We start from the raw sequence: 20,111 nt of genomic DNA, 5'->3' as shown, positions 1-20,111 counted from the left end.
TAGAAAATGCTAAAAAACATATTTTAAAAATGTGAAGTTTGGATTTCTAAAAGTTTTCCTGTACCAATTATGTCAGATTTTTTAATTTTTTTTCCAGATGAAGAGGACGCTCCAAAAGGTAGGTGATATTACCAAGAAGAGGATTTCAGATTTGTTTTAGTGCATTAATTCAAAGTCTTGTCTTGTCTCGGCGTTGCACCTGAATTTAAGGCCACACATTGGAAAAGTAAAACAATTAATTAAGTAAAACCACCTTCATATATAGTACTAATTAAATACACTATTTTGACTAATCACCTGCATTTCCATAAAAAAAATAAACACCTTAACTTTTTTTTTTAAGACAAATTATCAATAACTGCTTGATAATTTGTTCAGAACGGGATCTTAAACGAGAATAATTGCAATTAAGCATCCATGCAGCCAATTATTTGTAGACCAGAACAGCATGAGATCAAAAATATACACTTGATTTAACAAATATAATAACCATTTGGTTTTAGTTAGAGAAATACTGCTACTGCTACTGCTAGGTTACATTTCAACGTTGTCCCACTCAATTGATCGCTCTTCTAACCCATAATCCGATTCCTGAAGTCTGTTTCTACCTAATTTCCCCATCATCGCAAGACCTGCACACACAGTTATTCAGTTAAGAAAGCTCATAGTTGAAGAAAGGATAACCAATAATGGACAACTACTATGATAAGTTGCAGGCAGCTATTGGACTATTATTATGAAACAACTGTTGATAAGAGCATGCTATCATTTTCTTTAAAAATGCTACCTACTATTGTGAAACAGAGGAACTAGTAAAAGTCACGAGCCTAATTGGCAAAAGAAAACCTAGAAATAGGCATTCACAACAAGATTCCAACAAATAAACAAGAGGTTATGTATTTGTACCTTCAACCATCTTGTAAAGAGCTGACCACCACCCATCTCTGGAAATCTGGTACTCATTTAGTGATTCTTCAATTACTTTGTCATGCTTCCCTTCCAACACTCCCTGCAAAGTTATTACTGCATCCTTTGTTTTCTTAAGGATAGAGTTCTCGTCCTCGATTTCCAAACGCTGAAGGTCATTCTGAGATGAAGTCAGGCTAACAGCAAGTGCAAACTGTGCAGCAGCAGCCCAGCGAGAAGAAGCAAGCCATTTTCGCTGCCCATCTAAGCGTTTCGTCTGTTGTCTTTCAGATCTATTCTCACCTTCCCCACCTAGTACTAAACTGCGCAAGTACTGAGCATTTGCAGATCCTGTACTTTGAACCATTCTAGAGAATGCACTATTTTCATTTGACAATAGTTCCTCTGGTGTATCATATTCCAGAACCTGAAGAAAATAAAGTATTGTAATGCATTTGAAATATGAAAGCAAATAAAGCACATAAAGATGAATGATCAACATTTTCCATTAGATTAGAAATTTATCACCCCTGCCAGAGCAGAATCTGCTCCCAAAGATATTTGAGTGAGTGAGCGAGCAAGTAAACTAGTTCCCTTCAAAACATCAAATAAATATCGTAGTAAAAATGAAAATATAACAACAAACCTTGGCGCAACGGTAAAACGTTGTTGCCGTGTGACCTGAGGTCACGGGTTCGAGTCTTAGGAGCGGCCTCTTGCCAATTAAATTGGCAAGGGAAGGCTTGCCCCCAATACACCCTTGTGGTGGGACCCCTCCCCGGACCCTCGCTCAGCGGGGACGCGTAATGCGACCGGGCCGCCCTTTTTTTTTTTTTAACCTTCATCATTCAAAATGGTGAAATTCTCACCCTAACGATAGAAACCCTATCCCAAAATTTTCTTTTCCAAAGGATCAGAGTAGTTCTAAATAGTTCAATGCATTTTTACTTGATCACTTGCATTGACCAGGACAGCATTTCACTGTGACTTACTTTAACTAAATTGTACCACGCACCAACAAATGTAGAAAATGGTTCCCTATAAGTTCCAAACAATAGTATAACAGAGCTTTCAATTTGAGGAGTACCTGGCCAGAATGAAGCAGAAGGATCCGATCACAATCAATAATGGTATTAAGCCGGTGTGCAATAATTAGCATTGTACATGTTCTGAACTCCTCTCTGATAGTTTTCTGAATAAGTGCATCAGTTCTAACATCAACAGCAGCAGTAGCTTCATCAAGAACAAGTATCTTTGATCTCCGCAACAATGCCCGAGCAAGACTTAACAATTGTCGCTGTCCTACACTGAAATTCTCTCCAGCTTCCGAGACCTTCAGAAATCACAATAAATATTATAGTTCACAATTAAGTTAACCTACTGCCAAATCCTCAAGAAATGCAGAAGGGAGTCGCAGGGAACATTAAGAAAAGACTCTCAAGTCCCAAGTCTAACTTTCGAAGTTATCCAGTCAAGTCAGAGAAGTTCTGCAGACTCAAATAATCAAGGATGACTATGCTATCTACTCAATTAACAAAACTCAAAAGGGATATACAGAAAAAAATCTATAACATGTGGGGTTCACCAGCCCCACACTGCCCTGACACCCAACAAACTCAGAAGAGTAAATCATCTACCTCAGCATCAAGACCTGAAGAATTCCTTCTTATAACATCCTTCAGGTGTGCCCTCTCCAGAGCTTCCCAAAGATCAGCATCATTATGTTCACTGAACGGATCAAGATTAAACCTCACAGTTCCTAAACAAAATAGGATATATATTGTCAGCAAGCAATATCTCTTATCATTATAGATTTAACCAAGAATATCAAGAGAATGTACCTGAAAAAAGAACTGGTGATTGTGGTATAATACCAAGTACTTTGCGTAGATCCATCAATCCGAACTTTCCAATATCACAGCCATCAATCAAGATTCTTCCTCTTTCTAGTTCAACGATTCGAAATAAAGCATTGAGCATGCTTGATTTCCCTGCACCAGTCCTTCCAACTATCCCAACCTTGTCACTTGGAGACACTGTAAAGGACAATCCATGTAGGACTGGCGGAAGTTCAGGCCTGTACCGCAGTACAACATCCTCAAATTTGATTGAACCTGATGAAGGCCATCCAGGAGGAGGGCGGTTTCCCTCAATAATAGGAGGAGCCTCTGATGGCAAATCTATGTAAGTGCCAACCCTCTCCACAGCATTTAAACTATTCTCAGCCAAACTTGCAAGTCTGAGCACAGCCGTCAATAAACCTGTAATATTTAAAGCATAACTGAGAAGCAAACCCATTGTAGATGCAAATTCCTGCTGATTCTGAGCCCTTCCATTCTGCATCACTGCAAATGTTGCTGTAAGCCAAATCATAAGGCCACCCAATGTTTCCAGACGGACTGCAAGCCAGCGATTTCCACTCATGTTTACAAGGGTGAATCTGATATTGTTGTCCATAGATCTTCCATTGATGTCAGCCATCCGGTCATAAGCTTTGTATGCACGGATAGTTGAAAGACCATTCAGAGCTTCACCAAATTGTGCATAAACAGGTGATCTACTGACAGAATCCAGGCGTTTTACTTCACGGGCTGTGCTCTGTAAAACAAAGTAAGAATTATAACCAACTCCAACTGTTGGCATAAGACTTTACTCCTTCGGATTTTGGACATAACATTGCATATGCATCACATTGCATCCAACAACAGTTCACCAAAAGAATCTATGAAATCGGTAAAATAAAAACTCATTTTATTACTGAACTATAACCTTTTTCCAATATTTTGAATTGCTGACCAACCATACTGAGTAAATGCTTAGCAACCAAAAATAAAATAACCTTTAAACTACAACCGGTGGCAGTTCTACTTGTATAAGTTAGATAAAAGCATATATAAGAAGTACAAAAATATACCTGATAATATAGATAGGCTCCGTAAAACAGAACCAAAAGAATCGATGAATTCGGTAAAATGAAAACTCATTTTATTACTGAACTATAACCTTTTTTCCAATATTTTGAATTACTGACCAACCATACCGATTAAATCCTTAGCAACCAAAAAATCAAAAATAACCTTTAAACTGCAAATGGTGGCAGCTCTACTTGTATAAGTTGGATAAAAGCATATATAAGAAGTATAAAAATATACCTGATAATACAGATAGGCTCCATAACACAGAACCAAAAGAATTGATGAATTCAGTAAAATGAAAGCTCATTTTATTACTGAACTATAACCTTTTTTCCAATATTTTGAATTACTGACCAACCATACCGATTAAATCCTTAGCAGCCAAAATATAAAAAATAACCTTTAAACTGCAAATGGTGGCAGCTCTACTTGTATAAGTTGGATAAAAGCATATATAAGAAGTATATAAATATACCTGATAATATAGGTAGGCTCCATAAAACAGAACCAGAAGTGGCATTATGGCCCACAAAGACATGGTGCTCACAATTCCAATCAGGACAAATGTAGAAAGAAGCTGGAAAACTTGACCCAGAAACATGTTCACAAATGGGGCAACATTGCGATCAATATCACCAAGATCCTTGGCAAACCTATTGATAATGCGTCCAAGGGGATTAGTGTGAAAGAACACCATTGGAGCCCTCAATATGGAACCAAGCATAGCATCATGCAATCGTCTGGCAGCATACAGACTAGACAAGATCAACCAATATGAATTCAACAAGGTCACCAAAACCTGGAAAAGGAAAAAGAAATAGAGCAAATAGGAATAAGAGAAAATATTTAAGAAGTTTCCATTTAAAACACAAGCTACACGTCTTAAGGTAAGGATTCTTCTAATTCCTCCATAGACAATTAAGGCATTTTACTGGCAGAATTATACCTAAGAAGGGTGACTTTCAGAAGATAAATAGAAAAACCTACAGCATAATTGCAACTTTCTTGTCATCTGATTAGTCATACCTGACCAACTGATAACAGAGAGTAGATGAGATTGTAGTAAAGAGGCCCATGGGTCTTTCCAGTGCCTCGATCTGTCCAATTGCTTAACCAAGTGCTACTTGAGACTCGTAAAATTTCAGTCAAGATATAGCACATAAAGAGTATCATTACCACCCATGCACCTCCTAATGCATTCTTGTACCTGAAAAGAGATTGCCACCACACTTGTTAGATGTATCATATACTTCTTCATAACATTGTGTATACATACATACAGTACCAGGTAAAAATTACATAATCGTTCCCACAAAATAAGCTTTCCGGTCCTTGCTGGAGGATTCGATGATTGAAGACATTGAAGCATATAGGCATGAAATGCCAATACAGCTTTTATTTCAATGTAGAACATAGCACGAATTTTCATTGTGATTTACTTATTTATTACAGTGGGGTATATTGGTGTGTGCTTTCTTGAAGTACATTGTCAATCAATATGGAAGAGAAAATTAGTAACATGCAGTCGAATACTATTAGTATTACCTAACCAAAACTTTCCAACTGACAACACCGGTTTCGCGTTCTTCCTGCTTGATAAGAACAGATTTGCCTTCTTTGTTTTGTTTTATTTCATTTGCATTCTTATGTGAGTCGTTTGTTACACCATTAGCAACAGGTTTTATGGAAGCTTTATGATCAACATCTTCACCATTTTCCCGCTCTTCCACGTATTCTTCCATTTTCCCTGCATTTTCCATCAGCTTCTGGAACAACATCCCATTACTGGAGAGCTCCTCAAATGTTCCCTCCTCTTTCACCATACCCTCGTGGACAAGGATGATTCTATCAACTTGTGAAAGAAAATGGAGCTGGTTTGTGACAAGTACTCTCGTCTTCCTGCTCAATTCTCCCCTGATGCATTTATCAAAAACCTGAAAAAAGTTGTTCTGAATTTGAGGCCCTCAAATGACATAAACTTATGGCTTCACCATATGCACATCACAACAACAAATATTGCTAAGATGAGCTGTACATACAAAAGAAAACAAGGAAGAAGTTGGTTTCTTAATTTATGAAAAAATTTGCATCATCATTCCCTAGATCTGATTCTGGGATACCTTCACAATGTGATAGATGGCAAAGAGAAGTACATTATGCAACATCTATTTCAAAAGAAATTCCGAGAATGGTAAAGTTGAAGATCTGAGAAAAGCTATGTGCAGATGCTATAGGAAAGCAAATAATGCTAATTGTTAATGCATGATATATAAGAAAAAGTAAATAAATGTATTGCTTCAGATAGATCACCATTGTAGTGCAAAGGTAATTATCTTGGATATGAAATAAATGAGGTTCTAAGCAACCTATTCATCCAGTAATAAAGTCAAGTATGCCCCAGCTATCATTCTTTGGCAATACGTGGCTGGGAGTGAAAACTTTCTTGAATAGCACCTGTTACGTTTGCAAAGAGAAAGAACTGTACACAGCAAGCATGTAGACAAATTTTTATTACTTCACAAAGCATACCCTCCCCCAATCCTATTATTGGATGCTATTAGTCATCTTAAAGGCCCAATCTAGAATCTTGTGTTCAACAAGCATAAGCAAAAAGTGTTGATGTGACATACCACCAGATCATAACCCAAATTATTCTTTGTCAGAACAAGTCTATTCAAAGATTATTTTATCATAATCTATGACAAACTTACCTGACGAGCTACATGAGCATCAAGAGCACTCAATGGATCATCAAAAACGTAAACATCCGAATTAGAATACACTGCCCTAGCCATGGAAACTCTTTGTTTTTGCCCACCACTGATATTTACCCCTCTTTCACCAATCTCAGTGAGATCACCACCCTAACAAATAGGAACAAAACCGCGTAAGAAATTTGGGAATGAAATTTTTTAAAAATATTTGGCATACTCTTATCCAAGAGACTGCACACATAGCATGATAACTTCCCAAATAACTTACAGGCAGTAAGTCCAGATCATGCCGCAATGAAGTCACATCTATTGCCTTCTCATATCTTGCTGAATCAAAGGCAGACCCAAACAGTATATTGTCTCGTACCTGCAATAATCAACTTTCAAAGTCACCACACCAACAAAACTTTGTAATTATCAGTTGAGTTACGTATCAACGTCATGTGGCTTCAATCATGAGCCCCATTGAAATCCTACAAAGAGCTTCTTAAACAAATCGATGCGAACAACAATACATTATTTGCAAGCTTTACAACATAAAGTAATGAGTCTAATAATATGTAACATCAATATCCCACTACTTACAGTTGCATTAAAAATCCATGAAACTTGTGGAACATAAGCAACTGTGCCCCTAATAACCGCACTTGTATCTGACATTGCAGGAAGCTCACCAAGCATTGCTGAAATAAGTGAAGTCTTTCCTTCTCCAGTACTACCTACAACTGCAACCAGGCTACCAACTGGAATGTCCACATTGATGTCTGATAATGCGGGCATCTCTGCCTAGAAAAGAAATTAGTTTCTTCCAGTTAAAAAGAAGTACACCACCTTCTGACATGTTGGACAAAAGCCAAACCTATCTGCGCCTCAAAATTATAGCAGCATTGCCAAATTAAAGATCACCAAGTAGCTGATAAGTTTTATTGTTCTCTAACAGCTTAACTGAAATGCAACAGTGAAGTTCAGCCGATGTTAATTATCATGCTACTGCAAAGAGTACAAGATACCAGTCTGTGAAAGAGCATGCTTAAATATTATAGATCTAGTGAAAGACCGCTTTTACACGTCACAGCTATATAAAACATAACATAACATCCAAGTCAAAAGTAGTTTTCTATGCCTGTGTGGTTACTTTACTTATCCTGAAACATTCTTGCAACAAAGCTACATCAATCCATGTTGACCAACAGGAAATGGATTTGATTCAAAAATATTTGTGTTTTGAAACAACAAAGAATAATCTTATACTCAGTACGAAGTCAACTTCAAACTTCGATTCTGGAGCACTAAAATAATTCAGTTTACAAGCATTAGCAGCAGAGAGATGTGCAAATGTGATAAAAAAAATAAAGGTCAGAAAGTGAACCTTTGAATCCCATGAAAAGTATCCATTTCTTATTGAAATGGCTGGTTGTCCTGGCTCGAGAGGTGGATTAGGCAGAAGAACTCTCTCTTCAGCTAGAAGTAGCTCCTCCAAACGCTTCAAGGATACATTTGCATTTACCACCTGTCCCATTGCAACATCATTAGAAGCCAAACAACATAAACTGTTTAGGTATCGCATGCAGAGCACAATACGTGTAAATCAGTCAGACATGTACTATGAGAAAAGTTAAACATGATTAAAGAGATGAAAAGAAAAAAATAATATCGAACAGCATAAAAAACCACTAAACCTGCCTTCGTTTTGGATTTAGTTAACCGTTTCAATTGAAAAAAGAAAAAATAAACAATATGCAAAAAGGCAAATAAGAAATTTCCTAAAATAGAGCAAACGGTAAACGTTGATGTCGTGTGACCAAGAGGTCACGGGTAAACGTTGTTGTCGTGTTGTCGTGTGACCAAGAGGGCGAGCCTTGGCGCAACGGTAACGTTGTTGTCGTGTGACCAAGAGGTCACGGGTTCGAGTCTTAGGAGTGGCCTCTTGCCAAATAAATTGGCAGGGGAAGGCTTGCTCCCAGTACACCCTTCTGGGACCCCTCCCCGGACCCTCGCTCAGAAGGGACGCGTAATGCACCGGGCCGCCCTTTTTAGAGCAAACAGAAGAAGACCCTGGACCATCACAGAACGCACTGTTCTCTAAATTAATGATTTTTCCTATAAAAATAAAAGACACCTATTATGTAATTGATTGAAATACTAAAAGGAGATGCATAATGTGTACCTGAGAAATACCTTTTGTACCTAAAAATTTAACAGCCTCTCAATAGATTAGAATTCAATCAGCTTCCAATGAATTGGTTTAAATAATTATCTGGCCTACAATTTATTTCAGAGGAATTGATAGTCATTTTTTAGTAGTTTAACTAATTAAAGCAATCTAAATTTAAAAATCATTTAACGGACGGAGTGGATAGGAAGGAGTGGAGGGAGCGAATTTGTGTCGCTGACACGACTTGATTTCACGGTTTTATATGATGGTTCATGTTAGCCGACCCCGAATCATTTCGGGACTAAGGCTTTGTTGTTGTTGTTGTTGTTGTTAACGGACAAAAAGCAGCAACTAAATCAATTGGAATAGGAGAAACAATCCTCACTTTTTCTCCACAAATTATATGCAATATCTAAGCAGTCCACAGGATACAAGAGATAGGACAAATTGATAAAGAAAATAAAACCTGGGTAATTATATTAGGAAGCATGAAGAGGGGAAAGCGAAGCACAGCAAACAGGGAAAGTGATGTAAATGCCCTTGCAGGTGTTAGATCTCCCCCGAGCAAAGTGAACATACCAAATGAAATCACAGTGACCACCACCGGGAGGCTATTCAGTATAAAACCATTACACTGCAAATGGAAAAATGAAAAATGAGAAAAGGCCGTACACGGAAAAAATGTGAAAAGAAAGAAAAAAGAGTAGGCAAATAAATTATATCTAAACATATACGTTACACATCAATTGACCAAACTTCAGATGCAAAAGTGCAATCACAAATTCAATATGAGACATTTATCAACCAAATAGAAGGACAGAGTGTTTCTAACTATCAACAAAGTGGGGATTTATATTGGAAAGTCCACATAACAAGAAGTCAATAAATGGGAATTTCTATCAAATAGGCCATCAACCTACCGCTCCCAGAAGTGATGCTTTCCGGAACCATGATAGTTCATCATCCCGAACATTTTGAACTTTTCCCTGGAAGCTATTCTCCCATGCATAACATCTACGCCAATTCAAAATATTAAACAAATATCAGCAGTTTCTCCTGTAAGAACAATAAGGAAACTACTTCAACATGCATCATACTTCACTGTGTCCATTGCAGCCAAAATTTCATTCATGAGGCCAATTCTCTTGTCTGTGCGCTGCAGACCCTCCTTCGACAATTTCTGCATTTTGCTTATAACAAATGTCTGATCCAACACAGACAGATAATATTAGTGACAATCTGATGAAAGGTATAAAGATCAGAAAGTGAATTTACATACGACACCTAAAATTTTCTAAGAAGCCAAATTTACATTCTGCAACTAATTCAATCAGGGAAGCACTTCATCCAAGAACATGAAAAGGGGAATAAGAAAACAACAGTGTCGTCCACTTAATTCTGGATTCATAATTCTACATTGCAAAAGCAACCGGGAGCTACACTCATGACTTCCACACCCACCTACAATCACCTGTACTGTAGGTGACCAATTGAGCTAAGCAATTGGTAATAGACGTAAGGAATTTTAATATGCCAATTACTGAAATACAATAAAAGTGACACAATTGTTTTCATTAAGATTGTAGTTTCCCAAGCCTGTGTATGTAACCTTGTCCTTTTTCTCGACTCTCATAAAAACGTAAAATGGTTAACTTCAACACAAAGAAGTGAGTGAGTGAGTGAGTGAGTGAGTGAGTGAGGGAGTGAGTGAGTAGAGAAACTGAATAGGAAAAAAAAAACTTCTATAGCCCAAAGGGAACCTTTTTGTTCCAGAAGATTGAAAATACTGATGCAATAAGCAAACAGTTAGAGAACTTTCATGTACCTGTATGGGAAATAGAAGCACTAGCATTAGCGCACCGAGAAGAGAAGCAACACCCAACTGTTGAAAAAGCAGAACCATAGCAATGACAATCCGAAATGGAGCTGACCACAAAGTGTGCAGCGATTGACATATTTGCTGTAAAAAAATTCAACAATTAGTACCAATATTTACGAAAAATAAAAACTTTTTGAGCAGGAAAGGAATTTATTGTGCCTCCCCATTCATTCACAAGACAAGAGTGATAAACAGGAAATGGACATCATTTGGAGCTACAAAAAAAACCAACGTCCTATCCAAAACAGATGGTGATGGTGTATTGCATAATCAAATGGATGAAATGATAATCCTGATTCCTGAGGTTACATAAAAAAAAAAAAAAAAAAAAAAAAAGTGGTGCTAGAAATTCATACTGCACGAGTGTTTATTTATTTAAAGATCAAAAGCAGTCAAAAGATGCAAAATAAGGAAATGCTGGGTTCAAAATCTCTTTTAAAGGAATTTCCCTTCAGATTAACATAAATCATTTGGGTGCTTGCAACCATGTCCTCATAACAATCAACTCACTGAACACTTTTGAGATGCAATTTTGTATCATCATTTGAAACCTAAACAACTCATTAATTCTATACCAAAGATGAAAAGACATCTTTTTTAAGAGCGGGAGCTGAGAGCGGAGACATCCCAACTAGGTTGGCACCCCTCCGACGACCCCAGAGACCGACCTCCAAAATATATAAATGAATGAATAAGAAAGATGAAAAGACATTTATCAATGCCAGCAATTACGAATCTCATATTGTTCAAAAACATAGTAAAGAAAGGACATGCCTGAAGTGCTTCAGCATCAGTGGTCATCAAGTTTGTTACTTTTCCAGATGGGAACTTACGTCGGCTCTCATGGGTTAACCTTAGAGATTTCCGAAATACAGCAGCAATCTGAAACACAAGAAAATATATATTCAAACTACCCAAATACAGAAATCTCATTCTTCCTAATAATCTAAAAGCTAACTAGACCAAAAATAAGATGTTGAAATAACTAACATATTCCGAAGTAAGAATGCCTCCTGAGGCCACATAAAACTGCTTGATGTCTGTACTGTACATTTATAGACCAATGCCAATGTACGGCTCTTAAGCATTTACTTCTCTATTACTCTATTGTAAAATTAATTCACATTTCTAGCAGGAAAATTTTGATGATAAATTTATTTTAATTCTCATAATTTATTTTGGTACTGTAGAATTAAACCAAAATACAACAGAAGCAAAATATAAATAGCATGATAGTTCAACAAAACAATCGACTTACTAAAGTTGATCTCAGCCGATAACCGACACGCATGACATTCTGAAAATACTGAGCTTCAAATAACACGCCAAATACCTGGAAATGATTACGCCAAATAAAAAATTCTGGATGATTATTTATTATTCAATTATAAAAGCAGCTGAATAGAAAGCCTAAAAGAATATAACTTAATTTTGATGAGATAAATCAATAAAATTTGAATATTATGAGACATCTCTTAATTGCAAGCTTCCAATGCACAAGAGGCATAATCCCTCATCAAAGCACTTCTAATATACGGCACTAGTTATTATTTCATTAGCTCTATTTTCTCATATTGTAACTACTGAGCTCTCAAAACTCTAGTGACTAGCCATTTGCATCAGAAAGGCATGAATCTTAAATAATATAAAAGGACCTGTTTACAAAAAGGAAACTTGGCTGATTGAACGTAGAAAATAAAACATATTTTAATTTACAAAGACAATTGTAGGATAAATGCAGAATCAATATTAATTTTTCAACACATGGATATATTTCTGTGAGAATCGTCCAAATTTGTTGATTCGTTGTTTGATGAATATAAGTCCTTTATTAAATTAAACTGAAATGAAGCATCTATATATCATTTCAGGCCTTTCATAGCCCATGCTTGTTAAAGTTAAACAACCAATTGACAAAAATACTCAATGTAACATCAGTCCTTTCTACTCATATTATGGTTGTTTCCAGTATATGCGTGGCTCGCCAAAAGTCTAGGCATATCAATCAAAGTAAGTCTTTACAAGTCATGTATACTCCACAAATATGCAACAACTCAGACATAAGAAACATTGTACATGTGATTAAGGAACAGTAGAGCCACTCATTAGACCAAGTTTAGGAGCTCTAGAATTTACCATGACATTACTTAATTGGTGATAAAAGACCAATCCATAAGAATGCACATTAAAATCCGTTGGAGGTATTGCAGTAATCTGAATATACGATGTGCCAATTTTTCGATAATGTAATCTGAATTATGTATTGTATTTGTATGCCTAATTGGCTAATTAAACCATGGCAAGTTTGGGGATTAATAATTAAACTTGATTTATTTAGGACTACCTAGAATTAGCATGGAAAATCACAGAAAAATGCAATACTGCATATTGTTGAAACAGCACGATATAATAAAAATCAAAAGGAAAATAAAGGGAGGATGTGTATCATACCACACCAACAAAAATTGAGAAAGCATAGATGTACCCAATCGAAGCAGGATCACCTTCTTGCATAGACTGCACATGTTCCATAAAACAAGGTAAGTAAAATACTTGTGAAACACATTGAATAGGAGTATATCTCTTGCCAATCAACAAACGTAGACGTCAAACCTGATGGTCCCACCCCCTCATCCTAACAATACTTCACACTTTACAACTTTGTTAGGACAACAAGGAACCCCACCATAATATATTCAATACATACCTAATAAATAAGTGGCATTAATAAACAATAGGACAACAATCATGTACATAAAATAAAATTGTGTTCTGTATATTAGGAGTAAAGGATTCATATTAAAATCATTGGTAAATATTTTTAGTTGATTCCATGCGCTTAAATAATTCCTAACTGCAAAACCTGCCCCAGCAAGTACCAATGCAGAAAGATTAATGAACAAAAGATTTGGAAAAATGAAATCTTAACTACAAAACTAGAACAAAGAAACCTGCACAATACAGTTTAAGCAAATGGAGCAAACAAGAGAAAAGATTGGATCATTTATTCAACGAAACACGGAGAAAAGTGGAACTAACCTTTAAGAGTTGGTTTAATAATAGCGGCCCCACAAATTGGGAAGCATCATTACCGATCTATGAGTAAAAAAAAAAATAAGAACTTATTAGATGTTTAAAGTTCCATATGCTAAAATACATAACATATTTTTAGTTGATTCCATGCGCTAAAATAATGCCTAATAAAATAAGAAACATACATCGTATCATATATATATATATATATATATATATATATATATATATATAAAGAACAATTAATAAGACATTAGCATATATTAATTAAAACCTGACATGAAAAACTCTGTACTGGTCAAAATCAGTCTAACTCATTATTTACTGCATCGTGCATCTATTAGTGTTGTGTCTACCTCAACAGCCAAAACAAGTCTAAAATTGGTTTGATGGGAAGAGTTCATTACCTTCCAAAAGCCTCCAAACCAGAACCTACAAAAAGCCGAAAGGAAAATAAATTAGGCGCAATATGTAATCATAAACAAGCACAATGCAGGCCAGATAGGAGAACTGGCAAATGTTACTTGAAAGGACAACAAAAGGTATACTGTTCCAACCGCATATCATTAGCAACAATTGCCTATTCACAAGTACAGAAATGAACATGTATTATGAAGAATGATTCCTTAATGTATGTGCTTACAATCTCAAACGGCTCTAAAGAAAAAAGAAACAATCAATAATAATTCATATCCAGGCCAGATAATTGCATATAAAATACTATTAAGTTGACCAAAAACCAGCTCAAGGAAACAGAAATGTTATACTGATTGAAACTGTGAAAATAATTTAGGTTATGCATTTGATCCTATCATTTTCTCAAATCATGTTCTTCAAGTAAGATTCATCTCCTACAAGTGATACACGTTCTTACAAATACTATATGCTACACATCTTGGTTCAAAACCAACCGTCTCCAACACCCCTATTTGAATACGACAACAGACATGCTACTGGCATATAGCGTACAAGGGATGGTTTGTTGGTGCGGAAATTTCTTAAGGGGAAAAAAAAAATCACTTGTGCAGTTATTTTACCTTCCTCCAAGACTACTATTCAATGCTCTTAAAAGCCAGGGTTTAGACTTTTGTGATTCCTCAGCCCAACATTTCTGGAACCTACAGAGCCAGCAAACATAATTCACAACACTAAATATGCATAAAGCATGTAGAATCAAATGTAAATTAAAACAAGACAGACCTGCTGTTCAGTGTCTCAGTCCGATCCCATGTATCTAATTTCCATATATCCTTCTCAGTAAGAGGCCTCTTGTAACCTAGCTGCATTATGGGATTCATCCACGCAAAAACAATTCCTAGAAAAAGAAGGAAAAAAAGGACAAAATTAGTAAGCTAAGCAATGTTATATGTTACCAATCCAGTACACTCTGCAGAAGATGTAGAATGTTCTCTGTACCATGTCTATACTATAATATGGTCAATTAGAGATGCAAAAATAACAGAAAAACAATCTCATTGACTCAAGTTATATGCACTTTCATTTAAGGAAAAGATAACAATTAACTGAATAAATCTAGAAAAAGTTTAGGTGTATAGTAAAATAGACACCAAGCATCCAACAGAGTATAGAACTCAATTGGCGGCAGTTGAACATAGAAAAGAAAGGGATAACTGAACATAGTGAATGAGCCATGAGAGCTTGTTTGTCACTGGCAGAACAATCATAGCAAAATTCACATTTAGTTTATTCTAAAAAGAATTTATAACATCACCCAGCATGCAATGTATTTAAAAATATTCTGGCTACCAGATGATGCTTAGGAAAAAAGTATTTTAGAGTATACATACTGGAAAATATGTTGGCACGCAGCTCAGGACATACATACTCTCCTCCAGGAAGTTCTTGGTACTCAGCATCATCAATAGATTCAGTCCTTATAGGAGTGTAACCAGGGTAAGGATCCAAGTTTGGAACATACACCAGGAGAAGTATTCCGAACAAACCCTAATCAAAGTAACAATTATACATGATCAAATTCCATGTTTAAGGTTCAACGAAGATGCGAAGTATTCCATACATCTTGTGTGGAAGAGGTATTCGATCATATTGGCAATACCAATCATGTTATGTCATTAAATCAGTGGTATCAAGATATGTTTAGTAAGCCCAAGCTTATATGTTTGTAGAGGAGAATAATGTCAGTTTAGAGGCTCAATGAAGTATTCTATTTCCTTAGGTATGAAACTTCAAAGCAATTACAACAGGAATACTAAAGGATTCAGTCCCTAGCATGAATCTCAAGATTATATTAAATGAAATTGTAACACAGACGCTGCATGAATAACTGTTTAGTATTAAGGATGAAAAGGAGAGTGAGAGTAACAAACCTGAACAAACACCTCGCTAGCATATAGGTACAGTACAGAGCTGCATGACCATAAAAAACCATAAGTTTGTCTTTCCCAAACATAAGTTTGATGAGAAGCGACAGAAAGAACTCCCTGTCTTGCTTTTAAGATGACAAGACAAGCCATATCATGTTTAGAGCAAAATATGGGAAGTAGAGTAATAGGGAAATACAAACCTATCATAGAATTCTTTTACTGTAAGAATAAGATTGAACATCACTGCATCACCCACCAAAGTATACAGGACCCCAAATCTAACAAACCATCGAAACTCACGGATGTAGATTTTTGTCTCAACACTAATCATGACGAGCATAAAGCACCAAGCAAGGGCCTCAATGATCAAGGAAACTATCTGCCACCAAATCAGGAATAGCTTCAATTAGCAGGTAAAGTGAATGGCAAAGACTCATGCATAAACAGTATACTTGAGTTTGAATCACAAAAAGAATCAAAACTGTTGCAGCACAATTGCATGCTCAAAAGTCAACAGAAAAGGAATTGGACTTTGTAAAATGAGTCCCTACGAAAACGCCATATGCAAAGAGAAAAATTTGAACTTGGTTTCGGCGCTCATGCTTTATCTCAATTTCTATGTTGAGCCAAGACATAATAAATTCGGTTCAAACATTAATAAGTAAGTCTAGAAAACAGATGAATCATTGATAGTGTTGCTAACATAGATGATGATACTGGAAGACAAAAGAGGTCCAAAGTGCAAGCCAACAAATATTAAATTGAAAAAAAAACGAACCTCATATGGAGCAAGACCCTTCTGTCCATCTATATTCAGAATAGAAATTCCCATGATCAATCTGAATAAAGGCTCGGCAGTAGAATAACCAGCTAATATCCCCAATATATAGTTATACCATTTGGACTTCAAACTGAATCGCTGGACCTTGAGATCTTTTCTAATGAGCCATATTCTATAGAAGCAAAGAGCAATAAGAGCCAAATGAGAAACGGCCACGACGAGAGTCTCAGTGGCACAAGGCGTATAGGCACCAAAGGCATTTTCCACTGCTCTTGACCACAGCCCATTTGCCACTGGCCGGCAATACCAAACCAACGGCTCGAAGGCCATTTTCTCTCTGCTACTCGCCCGCTATTATTCTTCACTCATAATCCACAGAACACTAGTTCTGCATAATAATAAAAACGATATGAAGTTATTGGCAGAAACAAATATCTTCTGGATTTCCGTAAAACAAACATATGTCTCTACTTCCAATTTCTTCTGTTTGGCTAACCAGATATCGCTATCAGGAAAATTTCTATTTGTTTTTATTTTTTCTCAAAATATCTGAAGAACCGCCAGTGGATGAGTTAACCAGAAATATGCAGAGACAAATTCGTGCTCAAATTAAAAATCTGACTATCCAAGTAACCAAAAAGAGCGCAGCTTTTTGCAGAGTCAGAAACACACTTCTCCTCAACTTAAATACATTAAAATATAAAAAATAATGTGGTTGAAATTTTACAGCATTAATAAGAACAATATAGTAAATACAAGGCAGAAAATCTTCAAAAATAAATAAATAGATGCACATGAGTTACAACCCAGGTAATAATGATGAAGACTTGAACTCACAAGAAATAAAGCGAAAAAGAAAAAAGAAAATTACCGGGAAAAGGGAAAAAAGGAGGAAATGATGTGGGAACTGATAAAGCGAACTTGAGAAAGAGAATCTACTTTTTCGTTACCAGCTGATCGGAAAAGGGAAGCTGCGAATATGATAAATGAAAAATAAGTAGAAGAAGAAACAAAATATTGAATGAGTGCCAAATCAGAGAAAGGGAAGGGAAAGAATTTGTTCACAAGGAGAAGGAGAGAGAGAAAACAAGATTGAGAGAATCGTCATAGCTGACGACACGAATTAAAAAAAATACCATGTACCTACGTGAATTATTATTTTTGTTTTTTTTTTCTTTTTATTTTCTTCCTACTTGAAATTGTGAGATGCTATATACCGCACCCAAATGTCGGTCCACCGCCCATTTGTGATATATTTGCCCTCCTCACTTTTTGAATCAAGAAAATGGAATTTTCTCAAATCTTCTCTACCTTCTTTGGGTTTTCTCTCCAAAATCATTAACCCGAACAACAATAATTAAAATTATGAACATAATTGATATGTGACAATCCGAACATTGAAAATGGATGATTACGAGTCGGAAACATTAAGATTTATATTTTTTTATCAAAGAACTCATGAAAATAATACATATTTTTCATGACGATTTTGCATTTTTCGTCACAAAAATTAGGAGAATTTTTAATTTTTCGTCACAAAAAATTGAATGATTTAGTATTTTTCGTCACTAAAAATTTTACGATTTTGTATATTTCAAAATTTGGCCTAAACGGATGCGTCATACCACCCGACCCATGGCGGGAACGGATGCGGCGTACCACCCGACCCATGGCGGAACGGATGCCGCATCCGTTCCGACCATGGGTCGGGTGGTATGCCGCATCCGTTTAGGCTAAATTTTAAATTTTCTCTCAAATTTTTTTTCTCAATTTTGACAAAATTTTTATGGCAATGGCAAAATTGTCCAATGGGAGCGGTGATAGCAATTTTGGATGCGGTATATAGCAATACCCTTTGAAATTTGGACATATCATTTCCTTTTTCTTTAAAAAATAATAAACAATTATTTCGAAAAACCTCACTACGCAGCGGCCGCCTCCTCTTCTCCGTCTTCTTCACCCTTTCTTGCAAGGGTTAATCCCCAGTTTCGGCTGATTATGGAGATATTTACCCATGCGGCTAGGGTTGGGAAATAACTTCTTAAAATTGACTGTTTCTCATCTCGGATTAAAAATTGTTACCATCATGGTCAAGATACACCATAATGGTCATAAGCTCTGCGCAAAGATAATCTTTACGTAGAGCTTTACTAGTACAGCGCATTAGGCGTCGTAATGATGTCTAATGGGAGGAATGAGACTTTTTTTTTGTCTTTTTAGAGAGAAGGGCATTGAGAAATCCCTTCTCCCCTCTTTACGGGTCAAAAATCCGTGAAGAAGCGATGAAGCTTCCTTCTCTCTATAAAAGAAGGGTCAAATCAGATAATTTGTTAATTTTGTATTAATTTAGTTAATAATTACTATAGTTATTTTGTTAAAAACAAAGTAAACATAGTGTACTATAGATAATATATTTGTATTTTACTTTTTAGTTTAGTTAATTTCATTTTTTTAAAACTAATTTGGTTAAGTTTATATAAATGATGTAAAAATAATTTAATTAGAGAATACTATATTTATACTAATTTTGCTTGGATTAATTTTAATAAATAATTAATATAGTTAGTTTTTTTTATGAAATTAATATAGTTAATTAACTAAATAGTTACTGTATGAATAAATGGGGTAAACGGGTCCTGACCCGTTTATGGTCCCGCCCTGGTCTGTTAAGGTTAGGGTTCAGGTTTAGCCTAACTATAAATAGAAAGTTATGGAGGCTTAACCTATTTGGACCTTCAATTCCAACCGAAAGGCAACACTCATCCCCCTCCCTTTTGTAATATAACGTAGAGCTTTGCTATTCAGTTCGTATGTATGTGCAAGTAGACTAAACTGACCATTTTATAATGCTCCTTCCACTTGGGTTGTACTCGTTGTACTCTGAACTTGGTAATGAGGGTTATGATGTTGTCACCACAAGGGACTCTGTTTGTGTTGAATATGAGGGTGTTCAAATCTCCTAAACTATCTTGACTAAGTGAAAGGAGAATCGAAAGGCAATGTGAGCTCCAAATGTGGTTCTCATTCCAATTCCAAATTTCCTTTCACTAGTCAAAATAGTTAAGGAGCTTTGGACTGTCAATTACAACCGAAAGGCAACACTCATCCCCCCCCCCCTTTTTAATATAACGCAGAGCTTTGCTATTCAGTTCGTATATATGTGCAAGTAGACTAAACTGACCCTTTTATAATGCTCCTTCCACTTGGGTTATACTTGTTGTACTCTGAACTTGGTAATGAGGTTTATGATGCTGACACCACAAGGGACTCTGTTTGTGCTGAATGCATCATAAACCTATCACCATGTTTAATGTTGTTGTTACGATATCAAACCGAGTGGAAAGGAACATTGTAAAGGAAATTGTTATTCAGTTTGTATGTAT

General features: G+C 36.0%; 1 protein-coding gene across 1 annotated transcript; it reads right to left on the bottom strand.

Annotated features, from left to right (window-relative positions):
• Positions 1 to 382: 382 nt before the first annotated feature.
• On the bottom strand, positions 383 to 17,812 carry LOC136235970 (ABC transporter C family member 2-like). The gene is made up of 28 exons (XM_066026103.1): positions 17,600 to 17,812; positions 16,726 to 17,116; positions 16,148 to 16,326; positions 15,951 to 15,990; positions 15,411 to 15,567; positions 14,803 to 14,917; positions 14,640 to 14,720; positions 14,010 to 14,034; positions 13,609 to 13,665; positions 13,021 to 13,086; positions 11,828 to 11,902; positions 11,344 to 11,451; positions 10,516 to 10,650; positions 9,788 to 9,894; positions 9,611 to 9,704; positions 9,157 to 9,324; positions 7,905 to 8,045; positions 7,121 to 7,321; positions 6,804 to 6,902; positions 6,533 to 6,685; positions 5,367 to 5,755; positions 4,848 to 5,028; positions 4,297 to 4,620; positions 2,748 to 3,504; positions 2,544 to 2,665; positions 1,994 to 2,239; positions 907 to 1,333; positions 383 to 632 (listed from the first exon to the last, which is right to left on the bottom strand). The coding sequence occupies exons 2-28, from the start codon at positions 17,056 to 17,058 to the stop codon at positions 535 to 537; spliced, it is 4,878 nt and encodes a 1,625-aa protein (XP_065882175.1). The 5' UTR covers positions 17,059 to 17,116; positions 17,600 to 17,812; the 3' UTR covers positions 383 to 534.
• Between the last annotated feature and the right edge of the window lie 2,299 nt (positions 17,813 to 20,111).

The sequence above is a fragment of the Euphorbia lathyris genome, chromosome 1, assembly GCF_963576675.1.
Source record: "Euphorbia lathyris chromosome 1, ddEupLath1.1, whole genome shotgun sequence".
NCBI classification, from domain to species: domain Eukaryota; kingdom Viridiplantae; phylum Streptophyta; class Magnoliopsida; order Malpighiales; family Euphorbiaceae; genus Euphorbia; species Euphorbia lathyris.
Note: the sequence above shows the minus strand (reverse complement) of the source record. Positions and strands in the feature narration are given on the sequence as shown.